Raw genomic sequence first — 23,675 nt, 5'->3', positions numbered from 1 at the left:
GTTCAGTAATAGCTTTACTGTAACAATATCTGAAATCTACTACACCAAAAAGGCTTCACAAAACCGCAAAATGCTAGGTGAAACGCTACAGAAAAAGAAGAAAAAGCGTTTCAAAATGTGCTAGCATTTTGCGGATCTGCTAGCGTTTTTTGGTGTGCACCAGGCCCAAGTTCCAACATTACTATTGCGCTGATAACAGTAACCAACCTATGTCTAAATTGCTGATATGCAATTATGGTAAGAAACTGGTGCTGAAACCATGAGATTTCAGGCCTCAAGGCATACATACATATCTGAAAGATTTCATGCACCAAAGTCAATTAAAAACTACACAAGTAGGGCAAAAGTTGCATCACAGTCTTCGCTATACTGGAGACTGCTGATAACATTATTTTACAACATTCACCAGTGGCCCCAAGGAAGCAATATCACAAGAAGCCCACACTGTGATGGATGCCAGAGACTTAATTTGAAAAGCAAAGCTGCAAAAAGACAGTGTGATACAAAGAGAAATTCACATCACGACAAGACCAGTTAATGAGCTATCCTGGCTGCAGTAAGGCTGCACTGAGGCTTATGCTGTATAATTGGTGATTTACAAGTCTTTCTATTCAAAGTCAGCGTTATCAAAACACATGTAGGAACAAGTTGGAAAGCCAAGAAACATCTATAAAGAAAACACATGTCCACACATTAAAATTTTGTACAAATGGTTCTGCTAAAGCACCTCAAATAAAAAGTAAACATACACTGGTCAGTAAAAACATTTAATTCGCCCGCCAAATATTGCGCAGGTCCCCTTTGCGCTTCCAAAACAACTCTAATTTGTCAAGGCTTAAAGGACTTACGAGGTGACATGTGACATGATGAGATAGACATGTGTATATACAGTGCCTAGCACACAAATAACTATGCTGTGTTCCTTTTTTTCTTTCTCTGCCTGAAAAAGTTAAACATCAAGTATGCAAGTGACAATTTCTGTCTGGGTCGGGACCGGGTCGGACTGGGTCAGACTATAGCATAACCCTCACTGATAAGTAATTACAACCATAAAACATTTTTCTGTCAGTAAATGGCTTTTAAGAGCAGAAAAGAGATAAAAAGGGTCAATAATTCATAGATTTGAGCTCTAGCATACTTCAATAAAGGTGTCATTGAGCAGAGACAATGAAACAGTAAAAACTTAAAAACTAGGTTTAAATATAAAATAAAACTGTGGGATATCTAAAAACGTCATTTTTAGGAGAAGTAGGATAGATATAATTGTTTTTCTCAGAAGTTTATTTTCACCTCGTAAGTCCTTTAAGGTGCATACACACATCAGACTATAGTCTTTGGAAAATGAAAGATCACAGACCAATCTTACCACCCTTCATGTAGTATGAGAGCCATACTCTACACAGTCTTTTCTATGGAGCTGAACTCCACATCAGAAAAAAATCATTGCAAGATGCTGCACACACAGATGCTGTACAGACACAAAAGATCAGTATCTGCAAAAGATCTGTTCCTGCCAAAAATCCATTCCTGCAAATTGCAATGATAGTCTATGATATCTGCAGATCATCATACACACATGATTTAACTGACATTCATCTGCAGATCAGATTCACCAGGATGGATTTTCAGATCTGCGGATGATTGCTTGATCTGCAGATGAATGTCAGTTAAATCATGTGTGTATGATGATCTGCAGATCTCATAGACTATCATTGCAATTTGCAGGAATCGATTTTTGGCAGGAACAGATCTTTTGCAGATACTGATCTTTTGTGTCTGTACAGCATCTGTGTGTGCAGCATCTTGCAAAGATTTTTTTCTGATGTGGAGTTCAGCTCCGTAGAAAAGACTGTGTAGAGTATGGCTCTCATACTACATGAAGGGTGGTAAGATTGGTCTGTGATCTTTCATTTTCCAAAGACTATAGTCTGATGTGTGTATGAGCCTTAAGACTCTGAAGGTGTCCTGTAGTACCTGGCGACAGGAAATCAGTAGCAGGTCCTTTATGTTTTATAAGCTGCGTGGTGGGGTCTCCATGGACTGGATTTTTTTTTTCAGCATAACCCACAGATGCTCAATTAGATTAAGATCTGGAAATTTGGAGGCTAAAAATCCCTCCCCAAAAACAGGCCACCTTCATCTACTGCTTCACATACCAGTCCTGACTCTCATGTCCATTGTAAGCTCATTCGGTGCTGCACATGGATAAGCATGGGCACTCTGACTAGCCTGTGGCTACACAGGCCCATACTGAGCAAGCTGTAATGATACAATATTACTTTATAAATAATTAAGTCAGTGTTTGCCCGTTATACAATTTTTCCTCACCCTGATTTACATTCTGAAATTTAAAATAACAACATCTTTACAGTTGGTAGGTGCATCACTTCAGACTGATTGTTTACTGTGTGTTCTGAAGTCAGTAGAAATAATACCCGCTCTCCCGGAATGCACTAGGAGAAGAAGGCTGTGACATCATTGGGAGGGCTGGATTACGTACCAACGTACAGCAATATATAGATATAAGAAGTGTTTCTGCGGAAACCAGGATAATTAATGTAAAAATGTTTTACTACATTCTACTATATGTCACTAAAGTTCCTCTAATTTTTTTCAGAAATTTGTGATGCAATAGCTCTTCTGTGGTGTTAGACCAAAAGGAATAGACTAAACTACCCATCAATGAGATTCACTGTGCCTTCAGGGCCTACTAGGGATGGTCAATGAGATGCAAATAGTCCTGAGTTGATGCAGCATTATGCAAATTCTGTATGTAAATTCATGCAGTTTATAAATGAACCAAATAAGTTCAAATTTAGCAAAAAAAATTGTTTTGCTAAATTTGAACTTATTTGGTTCATTTAAAAGCTGCCTAAATTTGCATGCATAATTTGCATAATCTTGCATCAACTTGGAACTATTTGCATCATATTAAGTATCCCTAGTGCCCACAACCCTGAGTTGGCTCTTCAGTTATCCTTTCCTGGACAACATTTTGTAGATACTAACCAGTACATTCTGGTAACACCCCAGAAGACCTGCCATTTTAGACATGTTCTGACCTTAATCTTCCAAAACATGGAGAACTGACTGTTAATTTCCTGCTAAATATAGCACACCACATGAAAGGTGGCATTCAAATAAGAAAATTAATGTTATTGACTTCATTGGTTTTAATGTTGTGCTATATGAACAACATTTTTTCCAACACAAGTTCCACAGAAAACCCCTAATGGTGAGGTGGAAGTTCAGGACCTAATAGTAAAATAGAACATTTATATTGAGCTTTTCTCCTGGCGGACTCAAAGCACCAGAGCTACAGGCACGAGGGCACGCTCTATAGGTAGTAGCAGTGTTAGGGAGTCTTGCCCAAGGTCTCCTACTGAATAGGTGCTAGCTTACTTAACAAGAGCTAAAATTCAAACCCGTGTCTCTTGTGTCAGAGGCAGAGCCCTTAAAGGAAACCTTAAAGAGGAACTCCAGCCTAAACAAACATACTGTCATTAAGTTACATTAGTTATGTTAATTAAAATAGATAGGTAATATAATCTCTTACCCACACTGTTTTAAAAGAACAGGCAAATGTTTGATTTCATGATGGCCGCCATCTTTTTGGTTGAAAGGAGGTGACAGGGAGCATGAGACACAGTTCCAACTGTCTTGTGTCCTGATCACCTCTCCCAGTTGCTAGGCAACGTGAATAACAACATAGGAAATCCCATCATGCTCTGCACAGCATCAGGGAAAAAAAGCCCGGGCTTTTTTTCTTTGATGGGTGGAGCTTAGCTAAAAATGCAGCTAAAAATTATGCTTTGGTAAGAAAAACAAAGTTCTGATGCTGTGAAACTGTTAAAGAAACACCAAGCCTTTTCAGTTCTGCTGAGTAGATTTTTAGTCCGGAGGTTCACTTTAACAGAGCGGGATATGGATGTTTCCTTTTAAGCAATACCGGCTGCCTGACTACTCTGCTGATCTCTGCAGTTGCAGTAGTGGCTGAATCACACACCTGAAACAAGCATGCAGCTAATCCAGTCTGACTTCAGTCAGAGCACCTGATCTGTATGCTTGTTGAGGGGCTGTGGCTAAAAGTATTAGAGACACAGAATCAACAGGAGAGTCAGGCAACTGGAATTATTTTAAAAGGAAACCAGGAGTTAGCTCACCTGGTAACGACATTTTAAGTAACACTCCAGGACAGGTATACATTGAGACTTGGCTCCTCCCAGGAACAGGAAATATCCTTCAGCCTCTCTATAAATCAAACAAGGACCAAGGGTCAGGCAGTATAATATAAAGGAACAGGAACAATATACTCAACATAACCCTACTATATTACATTTACATACATATAACATAACATGTATATCATGCAATAATTGATATATATGGGGGTGGGTACCCCCACCTGTCCTGGAGTGTTACTTAAAATGTCGTTACCAGGTGAGCTAACTCCTGGTTTTTCCAGTAACACTCCAGGACAGGTATACATTGAGATGATAAGCAAGAAATCAATCACTAACCTCAGGGTGGGCTAACTGCCTTTAAGACAGTACTTCCGAAATCTTGATCGGACTCTGTTATTCGGTCCAATCGATAGTGCCTCATGAATGTTCCCAGATTCTTCCAGGTCGCCGCCTTGCAGATATTCAACAGTGATGTACCTGCCCTGTAAGCCCACGTAGTTGCGGCTGCCCTGGTGGAATGGGCCCTTAAGTTTTCTGGAGGATCCTTACCCATAATGCTGTATGCTTGTATGATGCAATCCGTTATCCATTTGGCAATGGTCTTTGTGGATGTTTTTAATCCTTTGGATTTACCTGTATAGTTGATGAATAACGACTCTGATTTTCTGAACTCTTTCACTTTTTCTAGGTAAGACATTAGATTTTCTCTAACATCTAATTTATGCTGTTTACTTTCTTTTTCCGTTTTTGGGTCTCTGCAGAAAGAAGGTAGTATTATCTCTTGTGTTCTGTGGAACATGTCTCCCACCTTTGGCAGGAATTCCGGGCTTGTTCTAAGAACAACGCGATCGTCAAAGAAAGAGCAGTATCGTTCTTTACATGATAGTGCGTGTAGTTCACTAATTCGTCTGGCAGACGTAATCGCTACTAGAAATACTGTTTTCAGAGTACACATCCTCAGAGAATCCTCATCAAATTCATCAGATGTCAATGCCTGCAAGACTAAAGATAGATTCCACTTTGGGAACTGTTTGACCCTTACTGGTCTATTCCTTTCCACAGATTTGACAAATCGAATAATTAGAGGGTCTAATGCTAATTTCTTATCTAAATAAACTGATAAAGCGGATATCTGGATCTTAATTGTGCTTAAGGCCAGTCCTTTCTCTACTCCCTCTTGCAGAAATTCTAAAATTGTCGCCATTTCTGTTGATTGGAAGTTTGAGTTCTCTAACCATAAAATAAAAGTTTTCCAGTACTTCTGGTATATTAAACGAGTATTCTCTTTCCTACTCTTTAACAGAGTATTCACTACTCTTGAAGACAATCCCTTACTTTCAAGGACTGCCCTCTCAGATACCACGCTGTAAGTTTCCATGTTCCTATATTGGTCACAGCCTGGTCTTGTACCTGTATCATATTTTCTGATAACGGTATTTCCCATGGTTGCTTCGTTAACATTGAGAGGAGAAGCGGATACCAGGCCCTCTTGGGCCAATTCGGAGCAATTAGTATCATTTGGCATTGTGATTTCATTAATTTTTGAAGTACTAGGAAAATCAAATTTAACGGCGGGAATGCATACAGTAAACTCTGATTCCAGTTCTGCGCCAGAGCATCGATCGCTAATGGACTGTCCATGACATTGAGGGAATAAAACTGTTCGCACTTTCTGTTGGCCTTGTTCGCAAATAAATCTATTTGTGGTTGTCCCCAATTGCTCACTATTGTCTGAAATAAATTTTGGTTGAGGGACCATTCTGTATTTGAGGTCTGTACCCTGCTCAATTGATCCGCCAGAACGTTTAATTCCCCTTTCAAGTGTACTGCCGTTAGGGATAGTAACTCGAGTTCTGCTATATCCAGGATCTCCATAGTTAGGAATAGCAATCTTTTGGATCTCGTGCCCCCCTGGCGATTCAGATACGAGACAACCGTCGAGTTGTCTGACTGAATCTGAACATGAGATGACTTTAGAATATGTATCGTGCTGATTAGAGCCATCTTCACTGCCATCAGTTCCCTGAAGTTTGATGAGTGTTCTTCCATCGTTTGACTCCATACGCCCTGAACCTGAAAAGTGTCCACGTGGGCTCCCCATCCTGACAGACTTGCGTCTGTCGTTAGGATCTTTTGGATAGGTAACGACCATAGTCTGCCCTGGGTGAGATGCTGCAATGTTTGCCACCACTCCAAACTGGCCTTCATTTGGGAATCCACTGTCACTTTGCTGTCTAGTGTCTCTTGATGCTTGTCCCATTGGGTTAACATCCATGACTGCAAAATCCTGGTATGTTTCAGCGCCCACTGGATTGCTGGCGCTGCTGAAGACAGCAGGCCAAGGAGTTGCATAATTTGTCTGATTGTCACTGATTGGTGTGCACAAAATGTACTCACTTCGGATACAATCTTTTGTTATTTTTCTTGTGGAAGAAAAATTTTCTGTTTCACTGAGTCTATTACAAACCCCAGGAATAAAATTTCCTGAGTTGGAGTAAGCTGCGACTTCTCCCTGCTCACAATCCAGCCTGCCTCTTGTAACTGCACTAGTACAATCCGTTTGTGTTCCTCTAGTTCTTCTAATGTTTTTGCTAGAATTAGTAGGTCGTCTAGGTAAGGAATTACAATAATTCCTCTTTTGTGTATTGCTGCAATTAGTTCTCCCATCACTTTCGTGAAGATTCTGGGGGCCGATGTTATGCCAAATGGGAGGCAGCGAAATTGTAAATGCTGAACCTCCTTTTCCATCTGCACTGCAAACCTCAGAAACTTTTGTGAATTTAGTTCTATTGGTATGTGCCAGTAAGCGTCTTGCAGATCTACACTTGCCATAAAGCCATCTGGTATCAGTAGATTCTTTATGGAATAAATGGATTCCATCCGAAACTTTTCGTATCTTATGTATGGATTGATTGGTTTTAAATTGAGAATTATTCTGTATTTCCCTGACGGTTTCTGAACCAGGAATACTTTTGAGTAGAAGCCTTTGCCTCTTTGCATCACTGGAACTACTGATACCACCTGCCTTTGTAGCATATCTGTGATGATCTCCTTAAATGCCTCCTGATGTTGAGGCAACAGTAATTTCTTGGTTATCACAAACTTTTTTGGAGGTCTTGTGTTGAAAGCTATATGATAACCCCTCTTTATTAGATCTATGATAAACAGGCTTTTTGTTATCTGCTTCCAATGTGGAAGGAAATAGCCCAATCTTCCTCCCACTTTTAGCGTGTCATTGTTTATTTTGCGTGTACGGAGTTTTAAAACTTGGTCCAGGCTTTTTTTGATCTTTATTGAAGGACCAATTTCTTCTTTTGTTTTGCATTTCAGGTTTGTCTGTCTGTCTGTTCTGACGAAAAAACCTTTTCCCAGTTTTAAACTGCCTCTTTTTCGGAAATGATTTTTTCTTATTGGCGGTTCTTTCAAGAACCTCATCCAACTCTGGCCCAAAGAGAGTGTCCCCTACTACCGGAATGGCACAAACTCTATTTTTTGAAGCCATGCTACCATGCCAGGTCTTAATCCACAGATTTCTTCTGGCTACATTAGAAATCCCTGCTGCCTTAGCTGTCAGTCTTATAGATTCTGACGCAGCATCAATTATATAGGCAATTGCCTTATGCATCACAGTCATTGAACTAATGATCTGGTCTTTAGGTGCACCCTTATTGATATTATCTTCTAATTGTTGCATCCATAGCGCGAGCATTCTTGCTACACAGGTTGTTGCCGCTGAAGGCCTAAAGTTGGCACAAATTGCAGGCCACAACCTTTTTAATGCATATTCAATCTTTTTATCTGATTGATCTTTTAAGTGACCAAGATCTTCAAATGCCAGTTCATCATCCTTATTAACTTGTGAAAATGCCGAGTCTAGTTTAGGGCTCTTGTCCCACATTTTACAGTCCTCATCTGAAAAGGGAAAATGTCTCTTGAATCCTCTGGACATAAATAATTTTTTGTCTGGATTTTTCCATTGACTTGAAATTAAATTTTTTGTTGTCTGATGTACTGGAAAATTCTACTCTTGCGGATTTTCCATACCTTCATATAATTTATCATGTAGAGAAGTAGGTTCAGTACTTGCTTTATTTAAATTTAAATCTTCATATATTGCTGTTAATAGCATTTTAGTTTCAGCCACAGGAAATTTAAACTTAGAGGGTTTATTTTCCATTTCCTGTGCTTTAACAGAACTTGCCGAAACGTCATCATTATCGCTAATTTCTTCCTCCTCTGATAGGATAATTGGTTTATTAGTTTTAGTAGTAGCTTTCTTATGCGTAACAGCTTCAGGTACTTTAATATGAGTGACCTGATCCGAATCTTCAGCTGGTGTGTCATTTTTGGAAGGAGTTGCACTAGCTTTAAATTCTTTAAGTGTGTCTTTTAGATCTTGCCTCAGAGCCTGAATATCTCTCTGAGAGGCAGATTCTTGTTTCATTACTTTGTAGGTACAATCCTTGCATAAAATTTTTGTTGATGCAGGATTGACCTTTGTATTGCACACAGGGCACCGTTTAGTGGTCTTTGCAGGGTCAGGTACATTTGTAGAAGTGCCCTGAAATACACATAAAAAACATAAAGCTAATTTTGTGTCCTACAAAAATACCATGTGTAGTAAAGCGACATTTATCTATATGTTTTAACATATACCAATATGACTAAGCAAAAGTTATATGCAATATACTGATTAATAACATAAGTCTGCATAACTCAAACTTTTTCAGAAGTTTCTCATTAACACAATATGCACTTCAAAGTCAATATAAGCCTATATATGCAAAAATAAAAATAATGCTTAATAGGTAATACATCATTGCATAGCCACAGCCTATGCTTGTAATGCACCCTTTGTAATATAGGCATCATGCAGCCAAACTTTCCATGCTGCGCACGGTTGAATGCTCCCACAAGAGTCACCACCGCTGCCCGGGTCCCAGCAGAGCAATCTTACCTTTCCTGGCTCCTGCTCTATCTCAGACATCCTTCTGTGCTGCGAGACGCAGAGATTCAGACCAACTGGGACTCCGGGCGGCCGCACCTCTTCACCCGGCGATGCGGAAGTGACGTCACGCGACTCAGAAGTACTCTCCGAGGTCGCGGCCGGAAGACTTCCGCATTACGCCTCCGCCATGCGCATCATCCGGACGCCAACTTCCCTGCCGCTGCCTCCGCGTAGTGCGTTTTCGGTGCGGCCCTTCCTGAAGCGCTGCCTTCTCACCTCCAGGCCGACCAACAGGGTGAAAAATCCGGGCTGGGCGCTGCAACCAGAACGGCAAACCCACAGGTAACTCCCAGCTCCAGCAGATCCTCTGTAGGTAGCAGGATCCACTGTGTGCCAACACCTTCCCTAGCCACCCAGGCTCTCCGGGACAGCGAGCACATAGAGAGACCTGGTTCCTGGACCAGGAAATATCCTGAAGGATATTTCCTGTTCCTGGGAGGAGCCAAGTCTCAATGTATACCTGTCCTGGAGTGTTACTGGAAAAAAATAGATATCTTTCTCAGTTTAGGTTCCCTTTAACCAGTACACTATCCAGCCACTGTGTACAGTGTACAAGGACTTCTTAACCTCCTTAGTGGTAATCACGAGTCCAGCTCGGGGTGGAAAAAAACAAGCCAGGAGCGGTAACCCTGAGCTGGACTGGTGGTAGCCGCCGGAGGTATATGCAGAGCAATGTATGCAGCGGGCGTTTTCACTCACCTCCCGGAGGATCCCGACGTCTACCGACCTTCTTCCTCTCCACGGAGGCACTGCATCCCTCTGGTGAGATCGCATTCTGTCGTCATGACAACAGACAGCGATCTCACTACAGGGGTACAGTGCCGACCGTAGGATGGAGGGAGAATTGCAGTGCTGGATCCCAGAGAGGTGAGTGCTGGGGCTGCTGCAGATCTCCCTAGCAGCATGATTTTTTTCCCCCGGTTTTAGGGTCTAAAAGCATGAAAAAAAAATTGCACCGCTTTTAGACCCTAAAGTCGGGAAAGAATCATAACACTTAGAGGGTTAAAGGACAACTATCAATAAAACATTTTTTTTAATACTCTATATTAGGGTACACATGCTAGGGCAAATTTATTTCTTCACACAACTCCCCTTGGGCCATTTCTTGCACAGGTTGGTTGCTATCAGCTCCTCATTTCATGCCCCGATAATCACAATTTTTCACACATTTTTACTGTTGAGGGAAAGAAATAAAGTTTTGGAGCAAAACAAATCCAAACAAGCTCACAAATTCCCTTCACTGTGTTCACCTTATTGCATGCAGTAGAGTCCAAAGAGAAGGTAGACAAGCTGATCAAAAGAGGGGACAGGTAGCCTGTTGCTGAAATATTGCTCTATTACTTCTTGCAGTTGGGGAGATATGTATACACCACTAATGACTAGCTGCTTGCTTGTGATATTATGCCTAATACACAATAATAGATTTTCTGGAAGATTTCTTGCTAGATCTATTATTTTCAACATGTCCGATCGATTTTCCATAGAGATGATCAGAAAATCGATCAGAAATCAGATCGGACATGTTGGAAATAATTGAGCAAGAAATCTGATTGAAAATCTCATCGTGTGTATTAGGCATTATGCCTAGTACACACTATTTTCTGACAGATTTGCTGTTAGATCAATTATTTCCAACATGTTCGATCTGATTTCCGATCAATTTCTGAGCGGTTTCCAATCGATTTCTGATAAAAGTGAACAGAAATCGCTCGGAAATCAGATTGAACGTGTTGGAAATCATCGACAGTAAATCTGTCAGAAAATCTCATAGTGTGTACCTAGCATTACACTTATGGCTAATCTGCTGCATGTCCTGTAACTTACAAGGCTCTGGATGCTCTGTGCTCGGAGGGGGAGACTCACTTGAAAAAGACACACTGATAACGGCTTTGTGAGTCAGAGAAGTGAAGACAAAGACACACTTAATCCCTTACCAAAACCTGAATAAGATTCTCTCAGCAAGGTGATTACTAGGCTATACACTGAGCAGTTGATAGCACCCCCCCTCCGTGCTGGAAAGTGGTCCAGTCCTGCAGGGCCATTTGTATCTGGAAATGTTGGGATGATTTGAGAGTTGTGAATAAAATAAATTGTTCCTGGTACTTGTAGTAATATGTGCCCTACATACAGCATTTTTTTTTTAAGTAAAAGTTGTTTTTATTGATAGTTGTCCTTTAACTGGCTTTGTTTGTCTCAGTATTTTGAGTACCTTTAAAGTGGTGGTGGCTGGATGGTGTAATGGTTAAGGGCTCTGCCTCTGACACAGGAGACCAGGGTTCGAATCTCGGCTCTGCCTGTTCAGTAAGCCAGCACCTATTCAGTAGGAGACCTTAGGCAAGTCTCCTAATACTACTACTGCCTATAGAGTGTGCCCTAGTGGCTGCAGCTCTGGCGCTTTGAGTCCGCCAGGAGAAAAGCGCAATATAAATCTTATTTGTCTTGCCTATTTGTCTAAAGGCTGAACCGAGCACTGTGTCCTTGGACCTATTTCAGCTTTATATACTACATTGTCCCCTGATTCCATTCCTAGATTAGAAAATGCACACAGGGCTTGGGTTGAAGGTTTAGGCCTACTTTCAGAAAATGAATGATTTGACATACTGGGAAGTATACCCGATTTAATTATATCAGTAAATGATAGATATCTACATTTAAAATGACTGCATATATTACACACCTCAAAAACTACATTTAAAGCGGACCCAAACCAAACATTTTTTTAATTCAAAATATTTAGTTGCACTACTCTGACACATGCAAAGATAAGGTATTCAGTAGAAGCAAACAAGTTGGCACTTGCATTCCTTATAAAAATCAGCTTTAATAATCCAGGTTGTACAAGTAATACACTTTGTTTCAATAAAACAGTTCCTACCCGATCCTATATGCCAGTGGGGTGAAGTAGGAGCGATGGAGGGCCTGACGCACGTTTCGCTCAAATGAGCATCTTCTGAGGCTCTGTGCAGAGCCTCAGAAGACGCTTACCTATTCCATGGCTTGAGTGTCCCTTTAAGGACGGATTCAGGTTAAGAACGAGCCTACAGTCCCTATCTCGTTCGTTAACCGGGGAATACCTGTACTAGCCAATTAATGTCAACAGTAAGTACTAGGTTTCTAAAATGGAGGCATTTCTTTCATAGTAATGTTTTTAACAACAGAGGGTGTTTGGCATATCTGCAGATCTTCCAGAAAGGAGAAATAACGCAGGAACCGGGAGCTCTTTATGGTAAAGTATGTCAGTGATATATGGCGATGAAAGATAATAAAACGGCACTCACAAACCCAGGTTGCAGAAAGGCAACAGTGGTGAATCGCTTGCATATGGTGGGTCCAGCCACCTGATGGAATATATGGACCCTCCAATATTTCAGTTGCTCTGCAGAAAAAAGTATAGTGTGGGCCAGAAGTATCTCCTTAAAATGGCCAGCAACTCGAGCGCTGTAATAACAGCGCAGGAAATTTGGGTGCAGCCGGCGCCACCATAGACCGTAATAGGAATTATAGTGGCGCTCTGTGAGTAACTTTGGTGCCATCAGAAGACGGAGCTGAAGTTAATTTTAAAACACTGTAATTCAGCTTCCAGCAATAGCTGGAAACCGAATCACATCATTCCCCACTATCCACGTGGACCTAGAGGGGGAATAGTAATTAACGCAGCCGGGACTTGTGCAGTAGCAGGATAAGCCATATACTGGCTGTATCCTGCGCCCAAGTCTCCCGGGGGTGATTTCATATGTATGCCAAAAACTGCCCAAGATAAGAACTACCCTATAAGGAGTCATGCAGACTTTAGGGAGGGAAGTACGGGACTCAAAAAAAACAAAAAAAAAACCTAAAAAACTAATTAAATGGTATAAAGCACTTACCTCAAATAGTGACAAAAAATGTAATAAAAAAATATAATTTATTGAAAGTAATCTTGGGCAAAGTTTTTAACAATAGAATCTCTTATATGGTACATTGCTTACTTGTGCAGTCTGCCAGGTGTTAAACTAAGTACACATGCCATAATTTCATCGCTAAAATAATTTGTGAATATCTCAGGAAAAATAAATACATAAATATAGGTATCCCACAATGTCATTGATAATGACATTAGTTATCTACCACAATGGATCATGTTCATTCAACAGCTATTATGTTTCTATTGTATTTCCCAAAGTTGAGTTTCTCCTGCTTGTCCTCACTTCATGGAACAGAACATTCTGAGCATCCGATAGCATAGCAGTGGGTCGGCATAGCAATCGTTCCCAAACTCATCAGAATTAATCTCCTATGATTAGTTCTGGTTAAAGTAAAAAAGTGTCTGTATGAGGCTTAAATCAGTAGAAAAGTATCAGGAAATATCAGTTTATCACAATTTCCATTATTAAGGGGAACCAAAAAGTGAGAGGCCGCCATGTTTATTTCTTTAGTAGCATGGCTGTCCTGCTAATTTTCTGTCTCACTTTTAGCCATTGACCCAGAACAAGCATGCAGATCAGATGTTTATGACTTAAAGAGAAACTGAACCGTAAAAAATTATGATCTAATGATTTGTATGTGTAGTACAGCTAAGAAAAAAAGCATTAGCAGCAGAGACACCGCCCGGCGGATCGTTCAGAAACAGCCTTATCAGTCCGCCGACAGACTGTACACACGCTGTACTGTCTGCTGAAGGAGGTGACGACGGACCTGTCGTTGCCTTTAGTATGGCGTGTGTACGAGCCTTAATATTGTTTCCAGTAAAAGAAGAACTAAGAAACTCCAGTTGTTATCTATGCAAATTAGCCATTGAGCTCAACGACTTTCAAAGTCGCAGAGAACTCTGCCAGACACTTGAGATAATAAGCTTTAAAAGACAGTATCTTTTTTTCCCTCTGCAGGGAAGATTTTCCAGAGCAGGCTAGTGAACTTTTGAACCCATTTAGAATGCTGAGTGTAGTGTCTAAACCGCAAATATTAGAGAATGATGCAATGTTATAAAAGACACTATATAACTGAAAATAAAAATATTAGAATATTTTCTTTGCTACTAAAATTCTAGTAATTATCCGTATTACACAACCAATTCATTATATCATAATTTTTTTGCTTCAGTGTCTCTTTAGTCTGACTACATTAGCTGCATGCTTGTTTAGCAAAGAGATCAGCAGGGAAGGAAAGAAATATGGCAGCCTCCATATTCCTTTCACTTCAGATGTCCTATAAAAATGAAAGGCATTGATATTAAAAACAGTCAGCTTATTGCCACAACTCTTGGGATCAGATGGAAAACTGGAAATAGTCTTTCAATCTCAATTTTTTATTCTAATAGTACTGTTAACTACAGCTAGCATTTTGTGCAGCAAATGTGTTAATGTCTCCCTGACCATGACCACATGATACTGCCAAGCAGATTTCATGAAATATACATGAAATGGTGGCCCAGATTTCAGAGACTCTCAGGAACAGCTGCATTCTGCGGTAGAGTGCGCCAAAGATGAGCAGGCAGCAGATGAGATTTTGGCTAGAACTGGTATGTGGTTTAACCCCTCTCACACAATATTGTGCAACTGCTACATACAATAATGTTTGCGAAATATGCATCTTAACAGCAGACATGGCCACTGTTTTTACCAGTGTGAACTACAGAGTTCCTGTTTGTTGAAAAGGCCAGGAAGAAGTGAACAAAGGAATAAGAAGCACTTGGAAGCACAAATGAGTAGGCAGTTAAAAAACTGGACTAGTTAAAAAAAAAAAAAAAAAAAAAAAAAAAACAGCTATTGATAACATCCTTACAGATTTCTCATGAATGAAAATACTTGTAAAAACACTGCAGATGGTTGATCCCACACTCCAATGTGGGAATGGTTTTACTGCAAGAGACATAACTGCCCTGGAACCTGTATGCAGCACAGAAAGCAGCAGCTTTCTTCCGAGACCTCTCATACGTGATTTAGCCACTAAGGGTTTTCCCCCTTAATGACAAAAGCAATTTTCATCTTTTAGCACTCCTTCCTTTCATTCACCAATAACTTAATCACTACTTATCACAATGAAAAAAAATCTGTATCTTATTTTATTTTTTTGCCACCAATTAGTTTCTTGGGAGTGGTACATTATATTATTGTAAATGCATTTTAACACGAAAAATAAGAAAACAAATTGAAAAAATTCTTTATTTCTCAGTTTTCAGCATCTATAGTATTAAAATAAAACGTTCTACTGTGGATAAAACCCACACATTTTATTTGCCCATCTGTCTCGGTTATTACAACATTTAAAATTTAAAATATGTCCCTAGTACAATGTACGGCAACAATATTTTATTTGGAAATAAAGGTGTATTTTTTCCGTTTTGTATCCATCACTAATTACACGCCCTTATTTGCAAAAATAACAGTAATATACCCTCATAACATACATAATAAAAAGTTCAGTCCCTAAGGTAACTATTTATGTATTTTTTATGTCTTTTTTTTTTTTAAATATATGCCAATGTTCTATTTTGGTAACTATGGGAGAGTGGGGGAGGTAAGGGGTTAATTTTAATGGGAAGTTTATGTATTAGTGTGTAATGTAATGTGTTAGGGTGTAATTTACTATTTGACCACTAGATGCCCCCCCATTTATTCCTCTGTGTACTGAACAGTACACAAAGTAAGGAGTGTATGTGTTACTTTTGTTTTTATCAATGACCACAGGCATCTCATTGATGCCAGCGAACACTTACGAATGCACTTCCCATTCACTGATCTCCGTAATAATGGGCAGCGATGGCAATGTGCGTGGGAGCAAGTGCAACTGTGAGCGGGGAGTGCGCCCAGTGGCAGGAAAATATCTGTGTCCCTGAGACTTCAGATGAAGTCTTGCAGGGTGTAGATATAATGCATGCTGTGCAGTAACTAGTTACATAACCACATCACCACATTGAAAAAACCATTGGAATGAGAAGCAATTTTTTTTTCTTTTTAACTTTAGAGCTCATATTCCAGTTAGGGAGATATTCCTCTCACTTAATGCCTCTGTGCCCTGGGAGACCCCCCCCCCCCTTACTGCCACTGTGAACAACGGAGACACCCCACTTACTGCCACAGTAAACCATAAAGACACCTCTACTTACTGTCACTGAGAACTGAGTAGACGTCCCCCACTTACTGTCTCTGTAAGATACCCCCTAATGAACTTAGGGTGCCACTATAGGTGCCAATAATTTTTTTTTTGCTGCAGATTTGTAGCAGTGGCGGGGGTAGAGGGGGGAAAGATAATGGTGGATAAGGTAAGGCATTTGTGTGTGTGTGTGTGTGGGGGGGGGGGGGGAGTGTTAAGGTTAGGCATGAGGGGGATGTATTCTAAGGTTAGGCGCGGGTGTGTGAGGGGATTAAGGTTAGGTGTGTGTGTGGAGGGTTCATTTTAAGGTTAGGCGTGGGGGAAGGGGGGGTTAGTTTCAAAGGTTTTTATTAAAGAGACATAAAAATTGCTTACAGCACAATACAGATAACAGTTTAAAAAAAAACCAACACACATAAGTAAGAGCGGAGTAGATAAGTCACAACAAGAACAGACATATACAGGAGCGTCTTACACTAAGAAAACTTATAATATCCTGGGGGGGGGGGGGGGGGAGGTGTTAAGGTTAGGCATGGAGAGTGTTTTTAAGGTTAGGCGTGGGGAAGGTTTAAGGTTATCCTTGGTGTGGCTTAAAGGGATACTTAAGCCATCATTAAAAAATAATTTTTACTTACCTGGGGCTTCTACCGGCCCCCTGCAACCGTCCCGTGCCCTCGCAGTCGGATCCTACGGTCCCCCGCCGCCAGCTACTTTCGTTTTCGCCAAGTGGCCCGACAGGCCTGGCCACGCGTAGCCTTCTTTGCGTTCCTATCCACAATAGCATCCTGCACAGGACTCTATTGGGGATGGAAACGCAAAGAAGGCTACGCGTGGCCAGGCCTGCGCACGAAACTAACTGGCGGTGGGGGGACGGGAGGATCCGTGAGTGACTACGAGGGCATGGGATGGCTGCAGGCGGCTGGTAGAAGCCCCAGGTAAGTCAAAATTATTTTTTTTAATGATGGCTTAAGTATCTCTTTGAGGTCAAACGGTGGTTATGGTTAGGCATTGGTAGAGTGAGGGTTCTGAATGAGAATAGGGTTAGGTTTAGTTGTGTCCTGTTCAAGAGTTCAGTTATGCTTTAAAGCCTAGTTCCAGTGGGTGGTTATTTACAGTCTGTGTCCTCTGTGAAAAATGTCCCCTCAGTTGTTTCCCAGTGTCCATGGGATGTTGAGAGATTTAAATGTTTTAATATGAAAACTAGTAGTTTTAAGGATAGGAAATGAGGGACAGTAATGAAAACTAATCTAGGGTTCACACATTTGAGCAATAAAAATCCAGAAGAGGTAGGTTATAACCATTTGCAACGCAATTACTATTTCTTGGAGTACCGCTTTATGCAGCAAAGCATGCATGATTATGTACAGCCTGTTATTACAGGACAGGTAGCAGCACTCACCTGCAATATGCTTTGGAGTATGGATGGAAGAGAGATATAGGCCGCCATGCTGTTGAGGACATCCATTGTCAGACCTTTTAAAGCTGTATTGCCAAACAGAAATAGCAGTGGTTTACATCATTTAAGGATCAGAATGCATGCATGAGCAAAACATTTAAAGATAAGTAAAGGATAAGGGATTTTAATCATATCCTCTTCACTGTATGTCATATACCTTACGTATGTTTGAAAACATTTGTCTTTTCCTGACCATCTAATCACACTGTAAAGTAACCCAGTGACTAGATTATGGAGATTGCTTAAACTACAAGAAATAATGCCAAAGATCTAAATTTGACAAAAGTATTCTCCCCTACAAAGCTGCAATTGTGGCATATAAAGGGAGCCTGAAGTGACATGAATGTGAAGGCTGCTATCTTCATTCTCTAATAAAAAAAAATGTCAGTTGCCAGTTTTGTGTGCTGATTCTCTACCTCTAATACTTTCAGTCATTGGCCTAGAATGAGTATACAGATCAGATGCTTTGACTCTGGTCTGACTCCATTGGCTGCCTGCTTGTTTCAAATTTGTGACTCAAAAACAACTAAAGCCAAAACTTCAGCATAAAGGCTCGTACACACGCTGTACTAAAGGCAACAACGGGTCCGTCGTCACCTCCCGCTGGGCGGGTTTTCAGCAGACAGTACAGTGTGTGTACAGTCTGTCGGCGGACTGATAAGGCTGCTTCTGAACGATCTGCCCGGCGGATCGTTCAGAAACAGCCTTATCAGTCCGCCGACACTGTACACACGCTGTACTGTCTGCTGAAAACCCGCCCAGTGGGAGGTGACGACGGACTCGTCGTTGCCTTTAGTACGGCGTGTGTATGAGCCTTAACAGCCAAGGAATTGGCATTGATTATAATGGAACAAGGATGGAAGCCTCCCTATTCCTCTCACTTTAGGTTCCCTTTATTACCATTAGAGCCAATGGCAAAACACTGGAGGAGAATATAGTTCTGGTGCACATTTCTTTAAGATAACAGCCATTGATTATAGTGTATATAGACCATCAGAAATGGAGAGAAGTTCAGAATTATGTCAAATGTACTTATGATACACACAGCAGTAGAAAATGATTAAGATATTGAGTGATGAAAATGAAAAATTAGTTATGAAGGCAACTGCACAATTCAGCAAAAGCTCGGTATACAGAGGCACCAGAGTAGAGTAAAACGTTTTAAAAACCGTTTAAAAGCAGAGGGGGATGTTAGGGTGGACTTACCTCCCTCTTACAAAAAAGAAAACTCACTCGAGTCTCGATAAAACAGAATTAACAAATAATGTATTCAACTCCACAAATGCAACGCGTTTCGCGGGCGTGACCCCGCTTCCTCAGGCAAAAATGGGAGCACAACTCAGTGGGTCAAGCAGTAGACAGAGGCGCTCAAACCTACTGCTTGACCCACTGAGTTGTGCTCCCATTTTTGCCTGAGGAAGCGGGGTCACGCCCGCGAAACGCGTTGCATTTGTGGAGTTGAATAAATTATTTGTTAATTCTGTTTTATCGAGACTCGAGTGAGTTTTCTTTTTTGTAAGAGGGAGGTAAGTCCACCCTAACATCCCCCTCTGCTTTTAAACGGTTTTTAAAACGTTTTACTCTACTCTGGCGCCTCTGTATACCGAGCTTTTGCTGATCTTCTAGTCCACCCTGGGTGGAGGGGTGCATCCCCATCTACTATCTACAGAGAGCGACTTCTTAACCTGAGTGGGGTCAGGTCCTAATGCTCCCCACCTGCATTTAAAGTGGTTGCCTATGGGTAACCCGTGTTTGTGAGTATATACACATAAAATTGTATTGAACTCTTCATTTTACCTAACAATACTGCACCATATTGGGCTCTCGATTCTCTTCTTGTTTTTAAGCAAACTGCACAATTCAGAAGTTATACTGTCTGAAACTAGCAGTAGAGTATTGTACTGTGAAACTACAAATCAAGTGTAAAAAAATAATTAAAGTCAACAACAGACAAGCAGCTGTGGCTAACGGTATTTTGTCCCTTGGTATTTTTCTGCGTCACATTTTGGCCCATAAGCAATTAACTTTTCTCTTGAGTTTTCTCCTAGGTTAGTGGTTCCCAACCTTTTTGGAGTCGTGACACATCAAACCAAACGTTCAGATCTCCGTGACACGTAGACTAAATGCATGCAATGAGAGACAGCGTTTCCCCACTAAATGCACATAAGAGACAGCGTTTCACCAGTAAATGCAGGTAATGACAGACAGCCTTTCACCAGTAAATGCACGTAATGAGAGACAGCGTTTCCCCAGTAAATGCACATAAGAGACAGCTTTTCACCAGTAAATGCACATAATAAGAGACCTCTTTTCACCAGTAAATGCACATAATAAGAGACAGCTTTTCACCAGTAAATGCACATAATGACAAACAGCCAGTTGTCCCCAGTATTTGTAGCCAGGGATATATGTGCCCAGTATATGTAGCCAGGGGTATATGTGCCCAGTATATGTAGCCAGGGGTATATGTGCCCAGTATATGTAGCCAGGGGAATATGTGCCCAGTATATGTAGCCAGGAGTATATGTGCCCAGTATATGTAGGCAGGGGTATATGTGCCCAGTATATGTAGCCAGGGATATATGTGCCCAGTATATGTAGCCAGGGGTATATGTTCCCAGTATATGAAGGCAGGCGTATATGTCCCCGGTATATGTCCCCAGTATATGTAGCCAGGGGTATATGTGCCCAGTATATGTAGGCAGGGGTATATGTCCCCAGTATATGTAGCCAGAGTGTATATGTGCCCAGTATATGTAGTCAGGAGTATATGTCCCCAGTATATGTAGCCAGGGGTATATGTGCCCAGTATATGTAGGGCAGGGGTATATGTGCCCGGTATATGTAGCCAGGGATATATGTGCCCAGTATATGTAGGCAGGGGTATATGTGCCCGGTATATGTAGCCAGGGATATATGTGTGCAGTATATGTAGCCAGGGGTATATGTCCCCAGTATATGTAGGCAGGTGTATATGTCCCCAGTATATGTAGGCAGGTGTATATGTCCCCGGTATATGTCCCCAGTATATGTAGCCAGGGGTATATGTGCCCAGTATATGTAGGCAGGGGTATATGTGCCCGGTATATGTAGCCAGGGATATATGTGCCCAGTATATGTAGCCAGGGGTATATGTCCCCAGTATATGTAGGCAGGTGTATATGTCCCCGGTATATGTCCCCAGTATATGTAGCCAGGGATATAAGTGCCCAGTATATGTAGCCAGGTGCCCCCCCGCCCCAGGAGGAGAGAGCGAGGGAAGGAGAGCGGCACCTCAGGGTGCTCTCCCTCCCTCGCTCTCTCCTCCGGAACGAAGTGCGGTGGCTGGCAGAGGGGCGGAACTTACCTTCCGTGTCTCCGTCTGGTCTCGTCGCCGGCGCGGGATGATTTGCCACTACTCTGGCCTGATCCAGACCAGAGCAGCGGCTGCAGAACCAGAACTTCCGGCCGGCGCTTGGAGCGACACGGAAGGTAAGTCCCGCCCGCTGCCAAGCACCGCCACACTTAGTATCGGAGGGGAGAGCGAGGGAGGCAGAGCACCCTAAGGTGAGAGAAGGGGGGGGGAGATGGCCCCCTTCTCCGCCGCTGCCCACAGCTCTCCCTCCACTGTGCTGCTCCCCTCCGAGAGAGCCGCGACACATGTATGTGTCGCGGCACATGGTTCGGGAGCCACTGTCCTAGGTGATATTTTTAAACTTGTCAATAAAATGCCCTTTAAGCCACCAGAAAGCAAGAAAATACTCAAACTAATTTTGAAATTACTTTTTCATTTACATTTTGGTATTTTTTTAGTTGAAAATTGCTGGAAAATTATTTTAAATAGAAGATGAAAAATGATCTCTTAGGAGAAAACTCAGGTGAAAAAGCGAATTGCATATGGCCCTTGTTGTTAATATGTTCTGCCTGTTTTATCACTTAAGAACAATCTGAAATTATGAATCTAGAAAGTTTTTTTTCATAAAGTTAAAAAGTAAACCATTGCCAGTTTTGATGAGTGAGAGCTGTGAAAGACCTAGAGATCTCACTCAGACCAATAAACCATGTATTTTAGACGATCTCTCTTCTCTACTTCTTATCCTTTGTATTTCTTAATGTTTCCTTCTCTCTTACTAAAGATCTTGTATAACAGATTAGTGTTGGGAGGTACTGTGGGCTTAGAAATCTGCCTCATCTCCTTTTAAGATCAGGAATACAACTGTTCCAATCCATTCTGCATGCCCTGTAAGTAATACTTTTGCATTATTACAGATGTGTTCTAATGTTTCTGCAGATTTAGATTTTTGTACTTTAATTCTTATTAGGAAAACTAATTATAAACAGTTTTATTACAAAAAAAAAGTAAACCACTGTCTGAGTGTAACATGCACAGAAGGGATGCTCATATTAGAGATATGTTGTTAAGACAGGGCAAGGCTGTTTAGTTACATTGCATATTGGATAATAGCCTTACCGTTTTAAAGGAAATATCAGGCAACTGGAACAATATCTACTTACCTGGGGCTTTCTCCAGCCCCTGGGAGGATATGTGTCCCTTGCTACACCTCTGCTCCAGGCTGGTTTCCTGGGGTCCCCTCCATAGCAGCGGCCGACTCTGCGAGGTCGGCAGCCTCTGTGCATGCGGGAGGGTGCGACGGTGCCACTCACAACCACACTCATGTTCCTGGGAGCTTTGTGCACGGGTGCAGTATTTCTTCACCTGCGCAGAATGTTCCCGGCTACATGACCGCAATTGTGAGTGGCATGGCCAGGCGCTTGCGCATGTGCAGAGGCTGCCTGCCTCGCCGGGTCGCCAGGAGACCGACTTGGAGTGGAGCTGCAGCGAGGGACACATAGCCTTTCAGGGGCTGGAGGAAGCCCCAGATAAGTAGATCTCATTGTGTTAAAATTGCCTGATATTTCCTTTAGTTGCCTTAAGCATACATGACTGTTCATGTGTTTATGAATCTAAACTAAGCTACACTTAAAAAGGCTTGGTTTTTGTCCAACTAACTCATACACACACTAGATAAAACTTGGTCAAAGTGGTTGCTCCAGGCTGTCTCCACCAAGAATCTAGTGTGTACAGGCGTCCTACAAGGTCACTTGAAGGTCTTGCACACTAGATCTATAAATGACAGCAACAAGTGAGTACACTGTTGACCTTTAAAGAGACTCTGAAGCGACATTAAAAATTGCTTTTTACCTTATAATTCACATGGGCATGTCTGCCCCTGCTAAAACACCGCTATCCCACGGCTGAACGAAAGGTCTTTACCCCCCAAATCCCCTCCTGCAAAATCCACAACCAACTTGGTTGTAGATTTTGCTGCTCATGGAGGCAGGGCTAATGGCTGCAGCCCTGCCTCCATGCGCGTCTATCAGCCGGCAGATCTCCGCCTCTCCCCGCCCCTTTCAGTGAACGGGGAGGGGCGGGGAGAGGCGGCGATCAGCGCTGATAGACGCGCTGAGAGGCAGGGCTGTGGCCATTAGGTCTACCTCAACAGGAAGCGCTGCCTGGGAACAACAAAGGGGATTTGGGGGGTAAAGACCCTAGGTTCAGCCGTGGGATAGCGGTGTTTTAGCAGGGGCGGACATGCCCATGTGGATTATAAGGTAAAAAGCCATTTTTACCTTATAATCCACATGGGCATGTCCGCCCCTGCTAAAACACCGCTATCCCACGGCTGAAGAGAGTCTGAAGCGACATTAAAAAGCAATTTTTAATGTCGCTTCTGACTCTCTTTAAGGTGACCACACACAATACAGTAAAATGATACACACACACACACACACACACACACACACACACACACACACACACACACACACACACACACACACACACACACACACACACCTTCTTAATATATCTTAATATATACACCCAAGCAATTTTCTAAAAGTTTCCAATCATAATTGGATAAAAACTGAACGTGTGTGGTACATTGGTCAGAGTTTTCAAATGTTACAATCAATC

The 23,675-nt window shown here is 41.8% G+C and overlaps 1 protein-coding gene across 2 annotated transcripts in view; it reads right to left on the bottom strand.

Annotated features, from left to right (window-relative positions):
• VPS8 (VPS8 subunit of CORVET complex) overlaps nt 1–23,675 on the bottom strand; it is a 457,588-nt gene that overhangs the window by 158,215 nt on the left and 275,698 nt on the right. For both annotated transcript variants that reach the window (XM_068245033.1, XM_068245032.1), the window contains exon 41: nt 17,663–17,745. In XM_068245033.1, coding sequence (XP_068101134.1) covers nt 17,663–17,745 — 83 coding nt within the window. The remainder of the gene's footprint in view (nt 1–17,662; nt 17,746–23,675) is intronic.

Source organism: Hyperolius riggenbachi, chromosome 7 (assembly GCF_040937935.1).
Source record: "Hyperolius riggenbachi isolate aHypRig1 chromosome 7, aHypRig1.pri, whole genome shotgun sequence".
Classification (NCBI taxonomy): Eukaryota; Metazoa; Chordata; class Amphibia; order Anura; family Hyperoliidae; genus Hyperolius; species Hyperolius riggenbachi.
Note: the sequence above shows the minus strand (reverse complement) of the source record. Positions and strands in the feature narration are given on the sequence as shown.